We start from the raw sequence: 23,829 nt of genomic DNA, 5'->3' as shown, positions 1-23,829 counted from the left end.
TCTTATAAATGATAGTCTTATGACACACAAAGTGAACATAAAAAATCTCACTATGATTCAGACAGGCAGAAAATATCCCCATTGACCCAGCTCAGCTCACTGGAGACCTACATCCATTTGTTTTCAGTTCAACAAACAGAAGGGTTTATGATTTTTTTTTTTTAAATAAATCAAGCCAAGGATATGATAGAAAACAAAACCTGTTTTATCTCTGATGGAATCTGCAGATCAGGTTTGTAATAAAGTGGAAAATCTCTGATCCTTAACCATATCTAGAAGGTAAGCACGGCCCCCTGACTAAGGCTGCATTTATAAATTGTGTTGGGTCCACACTCAAAGCAATCTTGGCTTACCAAATTCAGGATTTTTAGACTGAGAAGATTTGAGCCCTTTAAATGGAGCAGCAACACTGTAATGCAAATCATCAAGTTGCAGGACCATTAAAATTCTCCTATTTCATTGCCCTCTGGGCAACAATTGATTCTGAGCCACCAGCAGGCCTCCAAAGGGAAACAGAACAAAAAGACAAGCAAAGACACAATCCAGCAGGTGAGGGCTTCAAATCCAAAATTCATTACCTTCACTGCAGCATTTTCACCACAAAGAGCTGTCCCCAGCAGAACATGCTAAAATGGATGTTTTTTTCCCTGTTTGGTTTGCCTGCTTTTGCAAATCCATGCAGTAAGAGCCTGCTTGGTTCCTGGCTTTCAGTGCATCTTTTCCAAATTGTTCAGCTCCACTGGAGACAGAGATTCTTCCCACCCCACACACTGAGTTGTCAGCACCACATAAGTGTGTTCTGAGCAGCTACAGTTTTCTATACACTAATTAAAGCTTCATATAGAACCTCAGCTAATTAAAATTCCAATGAACTAATTCTGAAATGAACTGTCTGCAACTGGGTATTTACATGAAAATACCTGCTGATGAACGGGTGTTTCTATTCTCCTTTTCCCTCCTGCTTTCTTCAGCAGCAGTCAACAGCTGTGGGCACACAAAGCATCCAAAACAATTCAAGATTCAGATGTTAAACCCTGAGGTATTTTTTCCTCACAGTCATAATCCCCATTAGTGCCTACACAATATGCTCTGCAGTGTTATATACCTGGGGTTTGTTTCTATTCCTGAATTCCAGAATCCTACTGCTACCTTGGATTTTTTCTTTTTTTTTTACTACCATTATCCTCACAGTGTGCATGAAAACAAAATAATTTATAAATTTCTCATAAGAGCCTGTCTGCTAGAACTTCTCACAGCCAAAGAAAGTCCAGAGAATGTCAGTAATAAATTTACACATTGCTCTCAGGGAAAACAAAACAAGAAAAACAAAAAAAAAAAAATGAAAAAAACCAGCTAAATACAACCCAAACCCAAAAACTTGAAGTGAATATGTTGTATTTTTCTCTTTTTATTCATAAGCCAGAAAGGTGTAAGATCTATCCTGTAAATAGGTCCTTGCCTGATATATGTTTAGTGTGGTACAATCAAGACAAACTTGAGTCAGACCATGTCCTGCTAGATTTGAGACCAAGAAAAATATTTCAAGCCTTTTGTTTTATTTCTAATGGCAATACCTCTAATTAGTAATTCTAGCCCTGAACTGTTTGCATTATCTACTGCACCAAGCAAAACAAAACCCTTAGGGAGAACCTGAAAATAACACTGGCCACACTCAACTGTTACAATTTACATTGCCCAAACAGAGAAAAGTTCAAAAAGTACATCAACAATATAATTATTACTAGGAATTTGGATTATAAAAACCCGCTCATAACCTCAGTTTTTATCTACATACAAAAAAATAACCAAAATATCTACTTATTATCATTTTTATCTGCAATAGAACTCTATGCCTGAGCACTTGGACTATAAGCACATTATTCTGAGGAAACTGCAATTAGAAAGATATTAAGTAGCATTAAATGAAAATATTAGAAAATAATTAGAAAAAATATTATTAATTTTAGAAAATAATTAGAAAAACAGGCCAGAAATTTTTAAGCCAAATCATTGCTTTAGTATCAGAAGCTTATTAAAAACCTCAAGTAAGAGCCAGTTTTCCAAGGGCAGTTCTGCTCAGAGTCACTGGAGTTGATGCCATGTAACTCACAGATAAATATTTTAACACATAACAGAGGCAAACACCAAATAATACATTAAATATAAAGTAAGAAAACGTGAAGTCTTCAAAAAGAATCTGTGTGCCTTCCTCTCACACCCCATAATGATTCAAGCAATGGATTTCTAGCAAGGAAAAAAGATGTCCTCTGCTTCATAGATACTGTTCAAAGATTCTTCAGACTGTATCTACAATCAAAAAATGCACAAGATCTGATTTGGAGAGTGGGGAGAATTGACAACGACAGGGAAGATGCTCAGCTGGAGCCTCCCTTCATCTCTGAACCCATGGAGGCAACCTGAGCCTTTTCTGAGTATTCAAAGAGCTGACATTAAACCTGAAGGGCCCCAAGCAGAGGCCAAGACTTTATAGCTCAACACTCCCCGTGCAGAAAGACCTGGCTCCCCTTACAGATCAGCTTATCTCATGTGTTCACCTGAGATAAGGACGTTTGTGCCAGCATCTTGCTGCAGAATGGTTAAAATGCTGCGAATTCAAACACTGGTTTATCTCCTCGTGACTTATTTGGGAACTTTCAGCGGGACTTTCACCACCAAGCAGACTCACCAAACATCACTGATCACTGGAAAGCCTTGGCCATCACAGCAGAAACAGTCTGGGTGTCATTTGCAGCCCCGCAAAGGTATTCATTTTATTAATTAATTAATTAATTTCTAATGTCTCTTCCATTAATTTCAAAGTTCACTGTGCAGGGAAAGATTCTAATCTAATATTTTCCTTGTATCATCTGTTTCCAGGCCCCTATTTCTTCCATGTATTTCAGGGGGAAGCCTTCAGTTGTAGTTCCCTCAATTTTTGTGTATGGGACACTTGTTTCTAGACTACGAGAAAAAATATGTAAATGCAGTTTGTACAAATTTTCTAATATACCACATCCTCTTCATATCACAAGCCCCCATATCTTTTTCCCAACTGATTAAATAAACAAAAAATACATTAATTAAATGAAGCACTATCTTTTTGTTCTTTCCTAAAATAAGTCAAGTCTTAATTGCTTGTAGAATGCAAGTTCACAGGTTTTGTTTTCCCAACTGATGGAAATTATATAAGTTTTTTCACTATGTATTTTTGTGTCATTTTTCTGACAGCTCAGTCAGTCTTTCCTTTCCTTTTCCTCTTTTTCACATGTAAACACTCAAATGACCAAAAATTTTCTTTGGTCATAATTTTTATCAAATCAGAGATGGAAATTTAGGTAAAGAAAAAAGAAAAAAAAAATCAAAAAAACATCGTACCAAAAGACTTGGTGGCAAAGGTTAATCTTCCCTGAAATGTCATGGTGTCTTGCAGCACTTTTTACCACAGCTGTTTTTGTTTTGGGAGATTCTTTGGGGGAGTTGCTTGGTTGTTTTTAATTTCTTGTATAAATAACATCTGTGACAGAGAATAAAAACTGGTTTCATCCCTGAAGAGTTTTGCAATCACCTGAGATGTAAGAAACAGAATTTGGAATTTTAAATTGTTATTTGATTCAAGTCAGGTACTTGAGCCTGGGTTTTTTAAATCTTAAATAAATATTTCTCTGTCACAAGACTGTTTAATTATTTTAGGATAATATTCCCTGTCTTATCCTTTCCTAAGCATATCTGGAAAGTAACTATTTTTTCCAATGCTAAAAGAGGCATAAAAATGTCAAACACTTAGAATTATGTCAGTAAGTGATATTCCTTTCTGGCAAATTCAAAAACAGAAACAGATTTTTTTTAAAAATTTCTACTGATATTATCAATAACTTCCTCTATACAGTATTTAACTTTTAATGTAAATTACAAAAAAAAAATCAATTAATTAATTAATTTTCATTGGAAAATGAAAATGCAGCAGTAATAATAGAATATTGACAGAAAAGTGGGTATTCAGGAGTTCCTCACACTATAAATTTTCTCAGTTCCACTAAGTTCTAGGAAGGGCCGGAGAAAAACAGTCTTTCAGAAAAGAAATGTTCACATTGTTTAATCTTCAATTAAACTTCATTTCTCTAATGCTCTAAGTTATATGATTACCAAATACGCACAACAAATGATCTTAGTCTTCTTGGCTTTTCTTTTTTTGTTTTACTAAAAGAAATAAAAAGTCCCAGGCAGTACATTCTTTAACATGTGCAACACCCTAATTTGGTCATCGTATCTGCTGTTTAGGCAAGGGATGTGTTTATGGAGTTAAGTTCAAATAATGAGAACAGAGACCTGGATTCTGTTCTTCCCTTTGCTGAGGGTATGGAATAAGAATTTGGACAAATCACATCTTAAGTTCAACACTTACTACCACAGCATTTGATTTTTAACAAGCTGCCATACCCTCAATATTTATTCTAAGCTTCCTGTAAAGTCTCAGTGTCCTGTTGCAGTGGTTTCAATGTATATGGAACAGCAAAACACCAAGTTGTGCCTTTTGCACTAATACTGGCTCAAGCCTAGTGATCTCAGCATCCTGCTATTCCAAAAGCAAATCTTAAAACAGCCAAAAAAAGTCAGACCAAAGTTCTTTTAGACATTTTCGTAACTTTTGTCTTGTGAGCAAGCAATAGCAGAACAGGACAAGGGGGAATGGGTCAAACTGAAAGATGGTAGGGTTAGATAGGGTATTAGGGAAAAATTCTTTACCCTGGGAATGGTGAAGGTGGTTACCACAGGTTGCCAGAGAAGCTGTGGCTGTCCCATCCCTGGAAGTGTCCAAGGCCAGGCTGGAAGGGGCTCTGAGCAACCTGGGACAGTGGAAGATTTCCAACCCCCAAGGCAGAGGTTGGAAATGGATGATCTTAAATGTCCCTTCCAACCCAGACCATTCTGTGACTAAACCTCCATAAAGCAAACCAGATATCCTATCTGATATCCTCTGATCACACCTCCAGCCCTGAGCAACTTTTAAGCAGGGAATTTAGATCCAAGCTGCATCCACCTGTTAATTTTTAAATATCTTTTCCCACAGTAAGCATTTCCATCAGCTGTAACAAACACATTCAAACACCTCCCCTGCCTGTTTTCCTGAGCTCATGGAAATCTCTTGTACCTGGAACACCCCCTGGCAAGCACTCTGCAGCAGTGCTTCATTGAATGATTTATATAATTTATGTAATTTCACAACAACTCCATCAGAAGGGAGTAAAAATATCAGAATAAGTATACTAAAATTATATAAACCAAATAAACATGAACAGAACAAGTATAAAAGCACAAGCAACCTGGATGGTAAATCTCTTATTTCAGTGGATTAAGTGAACCTTTGCACAGATGTATTTTGTGTATGCTCAGAACCAAATAGACATTAGAGAGCACTTGAGGAACATGAAAAAAAGAGGCACAGCAGACACAAGGTGTCTTTTCAGTGGGATAAGCCGTTCCTACCTCACCTACCAGACCTGTAGTATTTTGCTGTTTCACATTTTCCCTTTTCACAGGTGTACTGCAAGTCTTAGCTGAACACTGTGCACCACATAACCCCAAATTTAAACTAAATAAAAACAATCTCAGGCACAAAAAGGCAAGTCCACAGAAGGTTTTTACAAGATTAGAGACTTAGTGAGAGTTAGGTGAGAGTTATGAAACCTGGGGCAGAAAACAGACAAGCGCAAATACTTTTAAAAACAAAAAAATTACAGCAAGTTACCCCCAGAATCACTTAAAAAAAACCAACCAACCAAAAAACAACCCAAAAGCACTTTAGTTTCTTCACTTTCATATTCCTGGTATAAAATGATGACAAGCCTGCAAAACAAACTTAGAGCAAAACCACACACACACTCCCCCCCACACACAGAGGTTGGGTTTTGTATTTTTTTTTTTTTGTTTTTTGGGGGTTTCTTTGTTTGTTCGTGGTTTTGTGTTGGGATTTTTGATTGTTTTTTATTTGTTTGGGTTTTGGGGGTTTTTGGGTTGTTGGGCTTTTTTGTTGTTGTTTTTTGCTTGGTTTTTGTTTGTTTGTTTTTTTTCCTTGAGTTTTTTGTTGTTGCTATTTTTTTGCTGTTTTTTATTTGTTTGGTTTTTTGGGTATTTTTTGTTTTTTTTTTTTTTTTTTTTTTGCTTGGGATTTTTTGTTGGGCTTTTTATGCTGCCGGTTTTTATTTGTTTGTTTTTTGGGCTTTTTTGTGGGGTTTTTTTTTTGTTGTTTGTTTGGGGTTTTTTTGTTTGTTTGTTCTTTTTTATTTGTTTGGGGGGGTTTTGTGTTTTTTTTTTTTTTTTTTTTCTTTAATTTAGAGTTTTTTTCCTCCGGTCTTTCTTTTTTTGGTCGTGGGGAGTGTTTTGGTTTTTGGTTTTTTTTTTTCTTTTGTGTTTTCTCCTGTTTTCCTTCCCCCCCATCCCCGGAGCGCACCGAGAGGAGGAGGAGGAGGAGGAGGGGGAGGAAGGCGCCCCTCACAAAGTTGGCGCGGCGGGGGCGCGGCCGGGGGGCACCGGAGGAGGAAGGCGCCCCTCACAAAGCTGGCGCGGCCGGGGGGCACCGGAGGGGTGAAGGAGGAGGAGGAGGAGGAGGAAGGCGCCTCTGAGAGTCCTCGGGAGCTGCACGTCCCCGGCGGGAGGAGGCGGGCAGAGCTGAGGGCTGCGGGCTGCGGGGCGGCGTCGCCCGAGGCGCTTTAAAGGCGCGCAGGCGGCGGCGGCGGCGGAGGAGCCATGGGCGAGGTGAAGGTGGCCGTGCTGGGCGGCAGCGGGGCCGGCAAATCGGGTAAGGGTGAAGGGGGGGAAACAGGGAATGGATGGGGTTTGGTGCAGGGGGAGGAGAGGCCCCGCTGATCCCGGGTTTGATAGTCCCGGCTCTGCTAATCCTGATCCTGGCCCTGCTTCCCTCACGCAGCGCTGGCGGTGCGGTTCCTGACCCGGCGATTCATCGGAGAGTACGCGTCCGGAGCCGGTGAGCGCACCGAGGGAGGGATGGAGGGATGGATGGAGGGACAGACAGAGGCAGGGAGGGAGGGATGGATGGAAGGATAGATAGAGGGATGGATGGGGAGATGGATGGAGGGATAGATGGAGGCAGAGATGGAAGGATGGAGGCAGGGATGGAGGGATAGAGGGAGGAATGGAGGCAGGGATAGATGGAAGGATAGAGGGATGGATGGAGGGATAGGTGGAGGAATGGAGGCCGGGATAGATGGAAGGATGAAGGGAGGAATGGAAGGATGGAGGTTTTTCCCCTGGAGAGAGCTAGCACTAGATGTATGTTGATATAAATACGTGACACAGAAACTGTGTTTAGGGGGAGGCAATGGCTCAGAGCTAAGACAGTACAGTGTTATGTGAAAAAGTGCCTGAACAGAAATGATGAGCAAAGAGGGTGGTAGTGCTGATATTCAAATATCATAATTAATTAGTTTGACTGCCAAACTGCCAAAAAACTCACTTCTTTTTCAAACGAAAACAATGCATCACATCTTTTTTATCTGTCTTATTGAAACCTGCAAAACTCATGCTCTTTCACCAATCTATAGTTTGGTTTGCCTATCCTGAAAGTAAAGATTTAAACAGCAGAGTGCATTTCAGAAGCACTGCTTCCAAAAAAGCAGATATAAGTGCTTAAATGGTAGAAAGTGGAGTAGCATTTCTTGCTTACAGCTGCTCTCAACAATATCCCATTACTTCTACTGTGAACTGTAAAGTTTTTTTCTGACGAGGCATTGTGAGTGCTTTTTTCCCTTGTGGCTCCCCAAGCACTGATTTGATGGAGGATTTGGGTGGGGTAGAACTTTGCAGGGAGATGGGAATGCCCTCTCTGTTATGGGCGGGGGGTCCTGCTGGGGTGTGAGCCCTGGGGAAAAGGGAAGGGGTGAGTTGGGGGGAGATGGCTGCTCTCAAAGCAGCTGGGAAGGGGAAGAGAACCAGGCTGAGAGTGGGGTATAGTCAGCTTGATCAAAGAGAGCAAAGAAATATGCTAAAAACCCCCAAAACAAGACCTGTTCTAGCGATTATCCCCTCCTCGGCTGCAGGGCATATTCAGATTGTTTATCAGCACGGGTGGGTAATCAAAGCATTCACGAGATCCCCCAGTGAGGCAGGAGGGTGCTGCTTTGGTGGCTTTGAGGAAAACCTGGCTGGTCACGGGATTAAATGTCACTTTGGTGCCATTCTGCCACTTTCATTAAGGCACTTCTAAATCTAGGAAGGTGGCAGAGCAGGACTTGAACTTTTACACCCCTGCTGGAAATACCGTTCAGCTGATGCACAAATAACTCTGGAAGTGTTGCTGCCAACCCAGCTGATGTGGCAGAAATCCCAAAACTTAACAAGGACCAGAGATTGCCCTCCTCTACCTCACTCTCCCTGCTAAAGTAAAGGATTCTCTCCATGCTTTTTTTTTTCCCCTTCCCACAGGAATCAGGGTAGCTTCTAAGGATCTGTAAGTAACAAAGAGAAAAGAAGCACTAAGCTGAATTGTATAGAATATATCCAAATGAACTTATTCTGAAGGAAGAGCTACAATTGTTCATGTGTGCTCTACCATTATTTGTTATTATACAAACATAAAGTGAGCAGACACTTTGTGTCCCAGCTGGCTGCTCTAGGTCTAAGCTACCACATAAAAAATTATGTGCTCTGTGTGTGTTCCAAACCACCTACAACCAAAACCAGGTTCTGTTCCCAGCCTCCAGTACTGCAAGTCCTGTAAAAGGCATGTCAAACCCCCAGAACATTTTCATTTTTTAACAAATGATTGTTGGAAGATGAGTTTAGCACTGTTTCTAGAGATGAGGAAAGTGGTAATAGGGGTGGTAAAATAAAGATCATGCCACCGTTAGTGGAGCCAAAATAATAATAATTAAAAGTTTGTTTAATTAAGAAAACAAGCAAGGGGCTGTAAATTTTGTACCCTGAGATGCTTGGGACTGATAGTTTATCATCAGATGAATTCTTAAGATGAGCATGAGGAATGCTGAAGATGCTGAGTTCCAGAGATCACTGAGCTATCCCTCATTACACAGTTTTAAGTGTGTTTTCTGTACTGTCAACACCAATTCTTGTCCCTGTAGCTCAGAAAATGACAAATCACAGTGTAGAAAGGCTGTTGGCAACCACAAACTGCTTACCCTTGCTCACAACATCCTGCTGCTTTAAATAGTAGTGATGGTGTGTCTGCAGTAGAGTTCCCAGTGCTGGTGGAGAGTCCTAAATCTGAGACACTGCAGAAATATTTTTGGACTACATCCTAAGGACATGGTCCTGTAAATACTCTTGGTCTAATGCTGCCCAGTATGAGAACTTAAAGCACCAGAAGCCATAGTAAATAAATATTATTGCTAATAACACTTCTGTGCAGAATCAGAGCTGCACATTTGATAATCCTGAGCCCTGGTATCAAGCTGAATGGTGATCAGCATTTAGTTGATTGTGAGGATTGTGAATTCCCCTCACCTCTGTTTTGGAAGAGGAAAAGCAGAGTCTGAAAGTATTTACTTACCAAGACTTTGATGGGAGCACCACAGAGAATGGTGTTGGTGCCTGAGGGGTTGACTGGTGCAAAATTCAATAGGTTTGTTTCCAGTGTGTGTTCAGAAAAAAAGGCAGACAACCAGTCATAAAAACCAAAACCACAAAGCAAACAAAAAACTTTCCCTAACAACCTTCCTTACCTCCAAAAGAAACCAGATCAGTGACAAAAAAAAATCTAAATGGCTTGATAAACCAATCAAATAACCAGTATTCAGGGAATCCTCAGTATTATCAAATTTCCAAACAAAACCCCCTTCCCTAACAACCTTCCTCACCTGCAAAAAAAAAAAAAAACCCAAACAGATTAGAGACAAAGGAATTCTAAATTTCTTGGGAAACCAATCAAATAACCAGTATTCAAGGAATCCTCAGTGTTATCAAATTTCACTCTTGCCTTTTCTTTTCACTGTCATGCCCAGTCAGTAACACTGATTTTCTTTGGATAATATCTATCTTAGAATGCATCTACACCAAACACTTGTGCCTGGATGGGAGGCAGATACACCTGGAAATTTATGACCCTTGTTCCCAGGTAAGTATTTAGCAGCAGGAAGAGGATAAAGAAAAGCTGTTCTTCATTACCTGTGTACATAGTAAAAAGGGTCAAGGGGTTACAAAGTTTTAATTCCTGGAATTTGTGCCCGCTCTTTTGGGTTTTTTTTAAAGACTGAAATTTTATAGTTGTTGGGGCTTGGAACTAATGAGTACTTCCCCATTAGCAGGAGAGATTTTGGTTGCACATATTTGTGCTAGCACTCTCTGAGCTGTCTGTTCTCGTTTTTTTTTTTTCCTAGGAACCAGGCCTAACTTTGGCTGTTTAGCAAAGCAAGTGATTATTTTTTTTTTCTGATTAGCTTCCAGTTTTCCATCTATTTTAGGTCCTATGGTCTTGCTAGCTGCTGCCAAGTCATGTGCAGGAATAAGCTAATTTTAAATAGTTTTGAAATGACACTCCTTTGCCTAATGGGACAGTTTAAAGCTGTTGCTTTCTGGAAATCAGAAGTGTGGCAGCTTCTTGGTGTGAAGAGGGTCAAGGATTAGTACAACCCTAATATCACTCAAGTGACTTTTGTCACTAGATTTATTAAACTCAACTGCAGATTGAAAGATGATTTTTTTCCCCCCTAGCTCTTCAGAAATTTAACATATGGGTAATTAGTGTTTGAAACTTGAACAATTCAAAGAGGAAAGAAAAATGAAGAAAATCCTTAAGCTTACTATAGTCAGAACATTAGGAACAAGCAAACCAGAGCTACAACTACAAAACGCACAAATGTTGATGTCCTGTGTGTTTCACTCTCATGTAACCTTGCAGAATTTTAAGCAATGGCTGTACAGGTTGTGGAATTTCACTGCTTAAACAAGGTGTAAATGTTTCATAATCAGTGATCCAAAGTGCCATTTTTGATATTGGGTATTTACAAGGCTTTTGGAGCAGCACTATGCCAGTACCTAGACCTATTAAATATCTTCTGCAATGAAGGTTACCATGTTCTGGCATTCACAGCAGCAGAGAAAAGGCTCTGGAGTGGCAATAGCAACATTATTTTTCTGTGTTCTTTTGCACCTCTTTCAGCCCCAGCAGGGGAAGCTGACCCTGGCAGATGAGCTCCACTGGGCTGATGGATTTATCATTGTCTATGACATCAGTGACAGAGCATCCTTTGCCTTTGCCAAGGCCCTGCTCTACAGGATCCGAGAGTCTCACATAGGAGTTTGTAAAAAGTAAGTGGCATTATTTATTTTTTTCCCCCTTAGAAAGACCCTTTTGTGAACTTGCAGGCTATCCTAGCAGCAATTAAAATCCAGCAGCAACAAAGTGATGTAATGCAATGCCAACAAGGTACCTGTGGGTAAAATGTGTGGCAAATTACAATCAATTTTACTGTATCCAGACCCAAGTACATTGGGATTTTTGTTTTTATTTCTTACAGAACTAGTGTTTTAATTATTGTCATAAACATTTCTGCTGTGTTACACAGGTAAAAAAGCCTGGCACAGTCAGTCTGTGCTTTTACTTTCCCACTCCATTACCAATGGAGATGCACAAATGCAGAGGGTGAAGAAAAACATTTCCCACAATAAAGGAAAGTAATACCACAAATATCTCCTAAACTGCCTTTGGTGATGACCCCAGCATCATTTGTGCACATGGGTGACCATATGGAAAGAAAGAAAGCATTAAAAAAAAAAAAATCACCAGAACTGCAGGTGTGAGTGTGGATGGGGGTATGTATTCCTGCATCAGTCAGGTGAGGTGCTTTCTAAATACAAGAGTGAAATCCCTTACCTTTATCAGAAGAGAAGTAAAAACCCCATTTTTCTGTCTGTTTTACTGCTGACCTTTCTTAATTAAGGAAATATTAAGGAAGAAAAATAGTATTTTTCCTTAATTAAGGAAAAATTTCTAAAAGGAATAATTTTAGCAGAAGCCTGGAATTAGATTTCCTGTGTTTCTTTCTGAGTTATGCCACTGACCCTGATCTGTTTCTTGGACCTGCAAATAGAGATAATGATCATGTTGCTTCTTCATGAAGTCCAGGTGCTGACAATATACTCAGCAGCACAGAGCATAAAAAAAGCAGTGGATTTAACAATACATTAAATCTTTGAGTAGAGAAAACAAAAACGAAAATCTACTGGTAGAGAACAGCTTGTCCGGATAATCCTTTGACAAATGGAAAACTAGAATTCTTCCTGGCAGGGTGAGGGGTTTGGTTAGTTCATTATGGGTTATTTTGAAATGCCTGTTATACATACATACTTTTCATACACACTGAATTTTGCACAGCACATAACACAGCATTGCGCATCTCTTTTCTCTAACTGGAACCTTTTTCATTTCAGGATGGTCGAGTCATCAGTATTTTTGGTTGGCAATAAACAGGATCTATGCCACATGAGGGAGGTTGGCTGGGATGAAGGACAGAAGCTGGCAATAGACAACAAGTGCCAATTCTGTGAACTGTCAGCAGCAGAGCACTATCAGGAGGTTGTGGCAATGTTCACCAAGGTGCTGAGGAACATCACTGCCAACTCCAAAGTGAAGGAGAAGAGACGGCCAAGCGGCTCCAAGTCAATGGCCAAGTTGATCAACAATGTGTTTGGGAAGAGGAGGAAATCTGTGTAAGAGAGGGTTAGTCCTGAAGTTGGAACAAGCTGAAATAATGGAGCTGAGCTCTTGGGATTCACTGAATTTCCTCCAAAGGTAAATATGTGGAGGAGTAAGACAGTAGAAACCAAAGGTGGGAGACAGTAGGGTCTAGACCTGGAAGACCTGACCTTCTATTTCAGCTCTGCTGCAGATTTACTGTATAGGGCAGTGCCATTTAAACTGTGAGCTGCTCCAGAGGAGAGGTTTAGTCTGTATTTATTCAACACCAGCATGGTCTTGGATAGAGCTTCTAGGTGCAACTGAGGTATAAACAGATCTATAGTGTCACAGATTCACTTCTATTGGAAAAGACCCTAAAGTCATCAAAACCAGCCATTAACCAAACACTACCAAGTCTACCACTAAACCACATAATATCCAGTAAACTCAGCCTTGCTGATCAAAATCTTACTTCAGAATCCTGAGTAGGTTTTTTTGTGTGTGTGCAAGAACATTTGCACTAAGAAAAGCAAAATACTGCAGGCTTCATGTGGTAGTGTATTTGTATTTAACTCAGGTTCTTGTGTGCCTTACACTTGCTGAAATTCATATGAATTCAATGCTTAGACACCAAGTCTACAAAAGGTATTTACCTGCAGAGCTGCCTTGCAGAGGCACCAGAAGTAGGGAAGCAGATAGATAAAGCAGTATTGTCTCCTGTTTCAGTATCTTTTTTTCTTTATTCCATGAGTGATGAGAGAAAGTGGAGAGGGTTGAGGAGTGAGGGAGCTGAAATGTTGGTGAAATCTTACTCAGTGAGCGCTGGGCTGTTTTGGCAAGGTGGTTGTTGAGTGATGTAATTTTACAGCAAGGGCCAGGATAAGGCTTGGGTTCATCCCTTCCACAGAGCAGCTTTTGTCAGCTCCAACAAAAGTTTCATTAGCTGCAAGGTGGGTGTGACTGCTCAACCTCAGATGGCAGCAGCAGCTTGGAAGGCACATGGTAAGGAACACAGGTTCTCCAGGATTTAAAGGTCAGCCTGCTGGTGAGACCTGTGCTCACAGAGAGTGTTTTTCCTAATAACCAATGTCCTCACAGCTACTCATGGCTGTGGAATTGAAATACCACAGAGAGAGCACCGAGTACCGCTGGTTACACTTTCAGACGTGGATATTAAACATCAGCTGGGTTTAAACGTGTTGTCAGTTGACATTCAGAGCTCTTACTCTGGACAGCTAAATAAGGGCTTAGCCCAGAGTGTTTGCAAGTGCTGTTCTCATACAGAAATTATGAAAGGGAAGTGATCTGAAGATGAATTGCTGCCTCCTAGCCACTCAGGGGACAGCTGGGATTCAGTCTTTGTGGGATGCTGAGTTGGAGCCTACCTCTGCTCTGAAATTTTACCTGCATTGAAACTAAAAAGTTTCAGTTTTTATTTTTTTTTACTTTCAGTTTTTGAGTGTTCACCTTAAGACAACATAAAAAGGTTTATATATAATCTTAGCAGTAAGGTTGTAAAATAGTACTAAAGCACATTTAATTGTATTGACCAAAGATCACTTTTTTTTAAGCAAAAGGTACTGCTTATTTCACTTGTTATAAGACTAAAAATATTGGAAATAGTTCTCAGTTGACAAGCACAGGGTTGCTTTGTTTTCCTGCAGATGTTGCTCTGCCATATCAGGAGCATTTTAAGTGTATGGTCAATATCTATGAGACTGAATGTGCAGATTACTCATATACACCCCTCAGATTCCCAGCCCACACAGGATTCCAGAACTACCAACTGAGTTGTAGCTTTACCTTGCTCTAGCAATGCCAGATTCCAGAACTCTTACTTGTATTTACTGCTCTGGTATTAAATAAACTGGATATAAGATGGATGTGTTAATGATTTTTGTTTTGTTTTCCCTTTACTCTGGTATAAAGCTACAGAGTTTTGACTGCTATAAAAGGGAAGCACTGTGCAGATCTGAAATTCAGACTAGAGAAGGTAAATCTGGGAGTCAGGCCCTTGCACCAAAGAGAAACTCTGGCTGCGTTTGCTGAGCACAATGAAGAAACCCTCACTACCTTTAAGCAGTGAAGAGCACCTTTTAAAATATTGCTTTATCCTTTAAAAATTAGTCAAAACAGCCACAGAGAGGCCAATTTGTTGTGTTCATATTCCTGGGAATGTGGGCTTTCAGATAGATGGAACCCATAATCTTTTTTTGACTGTATGGAGTAAGTGTTGGAACAGAGAGTAGCTGTCACCTACAGGGCCATGAGTTCACCTGAAAACCACCTGAAACAGCTGGATCATCTAGAAACAGGATGATTAAGACTCAAGCACACTAAAACACCCAGCACAGACAAAATTTGGTGTTCTCAGCATCAGGATTTCATTTCTCTTTCATTGCTGATAAGTGCAGATGAACAAGAATGCAGTATTTTAAAGCAAATACATATTATCCCTTTCTAAATGTATTTTTAAAATAACTTTTTAAATGAAGGCTTTTAAAAATACTTAAAAGGCTGATATATATATACACATAAATATATATATATAATGTTTTGCTAAGTGTTCTTAGAGTTCTAACAGAGAAGGAAATATATTAACTGGCACAGCCACATTGCAAACAAGAAATTAGCAAGAACCCTCTATATAAACAGTAAGTGATGTAAATGATGTCTGCTGCTCAGCCTTGACAGTGACATCACCTGGAGCATATCAGACTCATTAAGGAGTGTGGAAATGGAACTATTTGTGCTGTCACATATTGCTTCAGCACACAACCCCATCCTTTCTCACCAAAAGATTTTAAAATTGCTGTACAAGAATTAAAGGTTTCTTGCTGTCACACCTAGAAGTCCTTGTTTATATGAACTTTCTAGTTTCAGTAGAATTTTGTCTGACAAAGGCACTCAGAATTGCTCTTCCTTCTCCCTGTCTTCAACTCAGTTCTACTTTGGAAACAGTGACATAGAAGCAAAGAGATTCTGCTGCAATATAAAGGTAATAGCCCCTGGCTCCCAACACTGTGTCTCAGAGCACTTTCAGGGCTTTTTCAAGCTCTTTCTCACTATAGTTTTGAAATAAGCAATTTAGACCAACACCACCTCAACTCTTTTTCCTACTGTCTTGTCTGTATGCATTAAACTCTTTTAGAAAATCCCACTGAAATCATGTTCACAACAGGGCAGAGGGGAAAACATCCCAGGAAAACTTGGAGCATGACACTCCTGGAGAAAAGGAATAATGAAGTGCAGTGTTGAGTAGCCCAACCAAACATGCTGTACTCTGAAGACAAAATTAACTTTCATGGGCTTTTTAGCCCATTGCTAGAAGCTGATTTCTGAAGGGGTGGAGAGGAGAACATTGAGCCATGTGTGAAGAGCTGATGCTTTTCTCTCTGACTACACTGCTTTGAAGATGTCTGATCCTTGCTCTCTCCAGCTCTGAGGCAGAGAGAGGGATGGATGCTGTGGCCATTGGCTTGAATTGTTGGGATCCTTTCCCCAACAGCCAGACCCAAATCCCTCAATGGTATTTTCAGAGCCTACACTAAAAAGAAGAGGAATATGAAAACCACTGAAAGCAGAACTAAGGTGCAGTTAGCATCCAAGAGGATGCTAATTTTCCATCAGTATGCCTGTTGGAACAGGTCCTTTAGGCTAATGAGGTTTCATACATTGCTTATAGACAGAGGAACAAACTCCAGTTCTGATTCAGCTGGGAAGCAGTCCTTGCCTGTCCACTCTCAAACAAGAAATACATCAAAAAAAATAAATAAAAGAGAGAGAGATAGGCTACTAGAATAATCTAGATCAATAAGAAACTGTACATTAAAAACCATGAAACCTCTATCTCCTGTCCATAGGAACACAAAGATCTCTTTATATCCTTAATGTGCCCATGGGGAATGAAAACAAGGGGAAGCCAAGTTTTGATGTGCACTTCAGGCAGTTTGAAAAGCAAAGCCTTTGTTTACATGCCTAAAAGTGCACCTGGGCACCTGTCAACTTGTATTGGGTTAAAACTTTGGTTTTGTATTTCCATAAAGAAGCAGTGTTGTAAATACCAAAGTCTTCTGTTGTGTTAGTTTGGATCCTTTCCTCCCATAACTGATATTATGTGAGACAGGCAGACTATTCTGGGCAGAAAGTTATTTTTAAACAGGCATTACTCTTTTCCAGAAACAGACTGTAAATTTCTGTCTTCTTTTAATTGCTTTACAAAGTAAATTGAGTCCCTCTGGTTATATAATTAATATCCACATTTAGCCCTATATATTTGACATGACTTGAGCCATTTACTGCTACATTCATTTTTCAAGACTGGCTGTAGGAGTTCAGATAGGCATTTAATTACTGCTGAACTCTGGGAAATAGCCAAAGTTTTTCTAGGGAGGTGTCCTAACACTACTGAGAAACACATATCACAACCAAGATAATTGGAGAGGAGTGATCTCTCTGAGCAGGTCTTTCTCCTTGTACACTCCTCCCCTCATATTGAGCAGTAAACTGTCACCATATCTGTACTATGTAATGCATTTTACCACTTAAAGTAACTATAAAATAAGTTGAAATGAAAATATTGGACCTTAAAACAGCCAGCGTTGTGGTGTCTGGTGAAGATTTCGGTTTTTAATAAACACTACTTTTTAAATAGGCTTCTCAGGTTTTTTTTGCTTTCAGTCTGGGTTTTTTGTTTCCTTTCTTTTTTTTTTTAGGTGTTTGTTTGTTTGTTTCCCCCAAAGTGCTTTCTAGCTTTCCAGAAGAATTACCCCCAGAGTAAACTTTATTTTAAGGATGCTGTGAGCTCCCTGAAAGTTCAACAAACTTTAGTGGAGTGCCTTTTAAAACTAACCCACTGTGTGAGAATGAGAATCCCGACAGCTTTCCTGCTTCCAACATCTCCCTCTCGTGGCGTTTTCCCCTCACTTCACCCTCCTCAGCTGAAGCATCCCTGTTAATGAATCCAAGAGCACTGATCACAAAGTACAGGTGAAACTCCCAACTATATAAAATTTTGCAATGGATTTTTTTCTGTGTTTAACAATGTGAAATCTCATAGGCTTAACTGGACAGGATTTATTGGTAAAGCTGCAGGTGTTGGGAGGGTTTTTTCATGACTGACTCTTCTGGGCTCAACTGTTTCACTGAAATAAAATTCAGCTTTCATGCCTAAGGCACTGGAAGGTTTCCTATTAACATCCCCACCATGCATATTAACATCCTCAAGGAGGGCTCCAAAAATTCTGTCCTGTTTCCTGACACACCTGCTGGTCTGAGCACAGGTTTCACTTCCACCTTGTCTTTCTGCATCTTCCTGAGGATGTCATCCCCAGAGCATGGCAGGGAGCAAAGCTAGACTTGGGCAAGAGTGTTTCTTTTATCTGCAAGCTGTAGTACAGATTCACTGCATCAACCTTTAAATGAGCAAGGCCACTTACTGAAAACACCCTGAGGTTGGGTTTGCCCAGCCCAAACCAGAGATCGGCTTCTAGATTCCCCCCTCATCCCTATGCCTGTCTACCAAACAATTCAAGAGGTGGTGCCTCAAATAATGCAGATGAGTCACTCCCCAAAAGGCATTAAAGTCCCCACCAGCTCTACAGGTAATTAGGGTTGGGGATCTCTGAAGTTAGGTGAGATGAATTATGTTGCAAATACAACCCCTTGGGGCTCTTTGCTGGTTATTTTGTCCTTCATCTCCAGCACTACAGAGCCCATCTGTCCTACTTTACCCAATCAATGGAGTCCCCATGGTTAGACAATTAACATCTAACTTGAGATGACCACTGGGTCATTTAATGCTAAATTTATTTCATATGATTGATCAGAGTGCTGGATTGTATTTGATCCCTGCTGAACTTCACCAAACACCCTGAAATCCAACTGTCACAAGTGAAATTAACGGATGAACTGGAACGGAGGGTAAGTTAACTGAGTGCTGCCACAGACTGCTTCCAAGCTAGCTCATTAAAAACTAACTAGCAGACCTTGATGCTTCACTGCAGTCTGCAGCAAAGCCATATTTCAAAAGCTTGGCTATGGTAACTCCAAAAACCTAAAGTGGAGCAGAAAGTTGAATCAGGTCTCCTGACTTCCAAGCTCCTGATGCAACTAATCGGTTGTTTTCTGACTTGGAAAATATGTTTCTCCAATTTGTGTGTGAGCAAAGCCATTAGCTCACTTTGTGACTTATTCTGATAGCAATCACCAGCCATATGGATGAACCAAGCTCATTACTTGCAAACAGACAGCATAAAATCTCTGCATCACTTATGTCTTTGTTTGCTGTTGCTCACGTCCTTCTCTTTGCAATTGGAGGATTTGGCACCAAATGTCTCCAATTCACATTGTTTCATTAAAAAGGCAGTTTAACTATACAACAAAGTTGTTCAGTGAGTGTTTCCTTTAGGCCACTGAGGTGAGGCCACAGTCACACCAGTTTCTGAGCACATCCCCAGCTATTCCAGCACCCAAACATCACAATGAGATGCCCAGCAGATGCATGCTGCTGACTGCCTTACCAAAAGTGCCAGTCAGGGTTTCTGCCTTATATTCTGAGCTTTTTTTCCCCAATAATCTTAAAGCAAATGCACTTTGAAACTTGGCTTCCTCTTTAAAATTTTTCTCACAGGTTCAGAAGTTGTTGGAGGAGAATGTACTGACAGGGCAGATCAGAAAATGTTCAGTGGGTATCTAGGCTGAAATGTTATTTTCCACTTTTTTTCCCCCACCCCTATATATTTAAATTGGTAAACTATAACAGAAATTGCTTTATAGTTTCTTTCACATAAGATATCACCAGGGTAGCATCTTTTACTTTGCAATGAGGTGGCTGCATATAAAAAACCCTCATTTTAAAACAATCCTCATCTACAACAATGGATTTTTAGCAATGTCTCTTGCTGGCATATAGCTAGGCCTTATTCTTCAAATCCTCTGCCTGAGAATGCCCTCTGAGTGAGCTTTCCTACTTATTAACCACGAGTCACATAGGTAAAGGTACTTGTGGATAAGGGTTCTTGTGATTGCTGGGCTGATCTAAATGGATGCACAATTATATGATTAAATACAACAACATTTTTTACTAACTACATATAATTTTGGCTGTCACTCAGAATTCAATTGCATTAGATGATTCACTAAATGACTGAGGCAGCCTGGGATCTGTCCTATACAGACCTTAGGGAATACTGCAAATACTGAACTAAATCACACAACTTATCTTAAATGCAAATGGAGAGGCCTTACAAAGAAACTAATCTATACTCATCTTTTACTGTATTTGACATCTCCTTCTGTTTGCTTACATTTTGGACCATTAATACAGATTTACAAACCCATACTATTGTTCATGGAGCTCTTTCTCTTTCCAAGCATAGAGGGTGCATGCAGTTAGGCCTATGTTAAAAAGAACAACAGTATATGCAAGATGGTCAGTCTTGAGTGGTCTCCAGTCTGGCTTCACAGAACAAGTGAAACTAATTTTTTTTTTTTCCTCATATCACCTTTTAAATAGTTCCTCTAAAGTTTCTCTTTATTCTGCTGTAAATCCCCTAGGAGTCACACCAGCTCTGCTCAGCTTAGCAAGTCACTCTTTCCTCCTTTCTGTTGGTTTCTCTCAGTCCTGCTTCAGCCTTCTATTGTAAAGAATTTAGTAGCAGATTGATTATTAATGCATAAAAGAGAGATACAGTACAGTTTATGGTCATATCCTGATCCATGTTTGCCATAATGCACTGATGCATGTCTGGGTGCCATGGGAGAAATGTTTCTTTCTCTCTTCTCTTTCCTCATGCACATGCAATAAATCTGTTGTGTTTTTGGAAATCAATGCTAAAATATTCCAGTGCATATATACCCATACAGGGGTTAGACCAGGGCAATGCATACAACACTTTAAATGTGTGTACCAGGACTTGTGAGGCTGGCACAGATAACCTGATCATGCTTTGGAACTTCTGCATTTCCTGTTCTGCCCTGCTTGTCTGAAATTGCCATTTCTCCAGACCCACAAAGCTACCTTGTACCTCTGGAAGGAACACACACAGAGCCATTAGTCCAAACCTTCTTTTTCCCCAGCTAACTCCCTCCCTTTCCCCAGCTGATCAGAAGAGATGCAAGTCTTTGTTTTTAATTTGATTAAACCCAGGGTCAAATCCTGCTTGCTGTTACTCTGGAACAAGCACAGAATGACTCCAGCTTTACAGTGCTACAAGTGAGAATTAAATTATGCCCTGAAAATTCATTTAAAAGACTTTCAGACACTTAAACAGATGGATAAATCAAGCACAGATTCTCAGGTCAACCCCTACCAGAAGGCATCTCTCATCTGACTCAGGGTGGAAGGAAGATGTGTGATAGCAGCTAACAATAGAAAGGGAGTTACAGTAAGGGTGGGGAATATTTTTCCTTACCAAATCCACTTGATTTAATACAGGGCTTGCAAAATTAACGGTGGCTTTGAGTGATACCTGTATGTTTTATAGGTTTATAAATTGATTGTAGTAAAATCTTACACGTCCTATATCACTAGGTATTGTTTCAGCCTATTACAGGAGATATCTATCTAGAGTTGACTGAATTGTATTAATCTGATCCTAGTTTAATGATGCCTTAACATTTTTATGGGAGAATTTAATGTTTGCAATATCCATGTTCCTTATTTGAAAGTGTGACTTATAGGTTCTCATCTCCCTTAAATTATGAAATCCTTCAGCTAATAAAGGAAAATGATTATGGTTTGCAAAAAAGGCAAAGTCATTTAACAATCCATATAACTGTCTATTGTAGGTCTTTGCATAATAATTGTAATTTAGCTATTAGAAGTTCTAAAGGCAGTTATCAGTCATATGCCACAATTCTGAGGAAATAAGTGAAAACTCAAATTATTTAAGGACTTTGTACTTTCCAAAGGCAGGGAAAAAAAACTAACAGAAATCAATAATAGTTTTAATAATGAAAAAACATGTTCTATTGAAATAACCAGTTGTTGGTGGCAATTTTTCTAACTATTCAATATTAAAATGTTCAACTTGTCCCCATTTCACTATCACAAAAGGATCTTCATTTTATGAAGACATTTCTGTGAGGAAAGAAAGCCAAGTTAGGAATGGAACCTGCAATTCTTGATGCCCAAGATTTCTCATTTTCCTTCTGGGCACTTGAAAAGAGGTGAACACAAAGTGGACAGGCTGTAAACCTGAAGAATATTTAATTCTGAATTTTAAATGACAATCTAAAATTGAATTCATATCTACTGTATGCCTTGACTATTTCTTCAAGGATGATGACACTGAACACTTGAATCCAGCTTATCAAACTGGATCAACCAACTTTGTGTCCCTCCAGAGAAACAGGCTGGAGTTAACAGAGGGCCATGAGGACGATTAATAAAAGCACATGATATGTGAGTAGAGACTGATGGAAATATTTATCCTGAAAGAGAGAAGGGTAAGAGAAGGATAAGGGATTCAATTGCCCATTTCAGCTACCAGCTAGGGGACTATAGATATTCTGAGATGCACAGTGGAAGGAGACGGGTCAAAAACCACAAGTGGCAGTAAGGAAAATTCCAGCTGGAGGTGTGGAAATCAGTTGAGAGAAACAAGTTTTCCAGAAAGGCTGGAACCTCAATTTATTTATCAAGAATTTCAGCTGTGCTCTTGATGGAAGCTAAGGTGACCAGATGAAAATTATCTAGATGAGTATTTCTTAAAAAGTACAAAAATAGGAATCTGTTATTGCATCATATTCAAAATCCACCGTGGTAGGATAACTCTGCTTTTACTTCAGCTCTGACATTTGTCCCACCCTACTTACGTTTTGCATACAGCACAATTTTTGTAGCAGCCCCAGAGGTCAAGACACAAAATTGACAGAAGTGCCAAGCACACAGCTATTAGCAGGCACTGCAGCATTAAATATCCAGAATGAAAGCAAATCTTGACATTCACCAGCTCCCTCTAACACAGAGTACTGTCTAACAGACCCAGATATAGCAGAGACACACCTTCAGGGCCTCCTCTAAACCCTGTATTTACTGTAGTTGTAACTATCTGTTGTCAGTAAATGCTGACCACCTTGCCCACCAATTGATTTCTGTAATGACATCTTTAGATGGATCTGCAGAACATGCTGAGAAAACAAGTGGTAATGGTCTGACAGAAAATGCATCACTTCTGTGAATTGCTCATCTTTAATTCACTTAAAATAGGTGTAAAACACACAGGCAAGTTACAGTGAAAAAGATGCCAGGCTACTAAAGGTGAAGGGAAAAAAAAAAAGCTCTTTTCATGCACCCTGTGGATGCTAACTCCTTTGAGAAATTTGGCTTTGAAGAGTCAATTTGTTCCTTACCTCTTAAGAATTATTGTTACAAAAGGGTCTGATCTATCTCTTCCAATGATTTTCTCTGCTTACATCAAATCCAGGTATATCTTCTGTAAATTATTCTGGATGCTGTATGTCCTTAAAAAACCCCAAACATCAACAACAAAAAACCTCCCAAAGAACAGAAAACTTTTTACTTTGAAATCAACATGTAAGCTATTTAAAAGAACCATTTAATACTGTCTGGGTGAGTATTAAGAAATAAAACAGTTTCTAAGGAAAGCCTTTGATAAAATCATGATTACAGTTTAAAAAGGAAAAAAAAAAGGCTCTTAAAATGTCACATTTCTATTCAGAAAAAGCATTCCCAGTGACTTCTTAAAGCATATCAGCCCTTGCTGCATCAAAAGAGCTTTTGTAGGATCCCCAGACAATTTAAAATGACAAGAAGTTCTCAAATCCCCAGCAGATATGACAAGGACACAGACAGCCACTTCCTCCCACCACTCATTTCTGAGAGGACTCTTCCCCAAATTGTCCTTTTCTGTACTCATTTTTCATCACCCTCCTCTCACCTGCATTATTCTTGTTGATTTTTATTCCATTTTTTTCCCCTCTCAGATGCCTAAAAGCAGGACTCACAGCAAAGGTGTCAGGACTAAAGATATTATTGGTGGCACAACATCTAGAGAAGGTGTTGTGCCAAGTTTGGGTGGTGACACACTCAATCCCAAGGTGCTGGAACCACTGAAAATCTATTAACTGCATAAAGGTGCTGTGTTTTGGTTTGCACAGCCCAGGTTCAGTCAAGGTTCCCAAGTAGCCTCAGTCCTTCCTTCAACACCATGGAA

General features: G+C 39.7%; 1 protein-coding gene across 1 annotated transcript; it reads left to right on the top strand.

Annotated features, from left to right (window-relative positions):
• The first annotated feature begins 6,726 nt into the window (after positions 1-6,726).
• RERGL (RERG like) lies at positions 6,727-14,481 on the top strand. Its single transcript, XM_059472680.1, has 5 exons — positions 6,727-6,796; positions 6,926-6,982; positions 10,014-10,087; positions 11,132-11,280; positions 12,403-14,481. Exons 1-5 carry the CDS (start codon positions 6,745-6,747, stop codon positions 12,683-12,685), a joined length of 615 nt encoding a protein of 204 aa, XP_059328663.1. The 5' UTR covers positions 6,727-6,744; the 3' UTR covers positions 12,686-14,481.
• Positions 14,482-23,829: the final 9,348 nt, after the last annotated feature.

The sequence above is a fragment of the Ammospiza nelsoni genome, chromosome 5, assembly GCF_027579445.1.
Source record: "Ammospiza nelsoni isolate bAmmNel1 chromosome 5, bAmmNel1.pri, whole genome shotgun sequence".
Classification (NCBI taxonomy): Eukaryota; Metazoa; Chordata; class Aves; order Passeriformes; family Passerellidae; genus Ammospiza; species Ammospiza nelsoni.
Note: the sequence above shows the minus strand (reverse complement) of the source record. Positions and strands in the feature narration are given on the sequence as shown.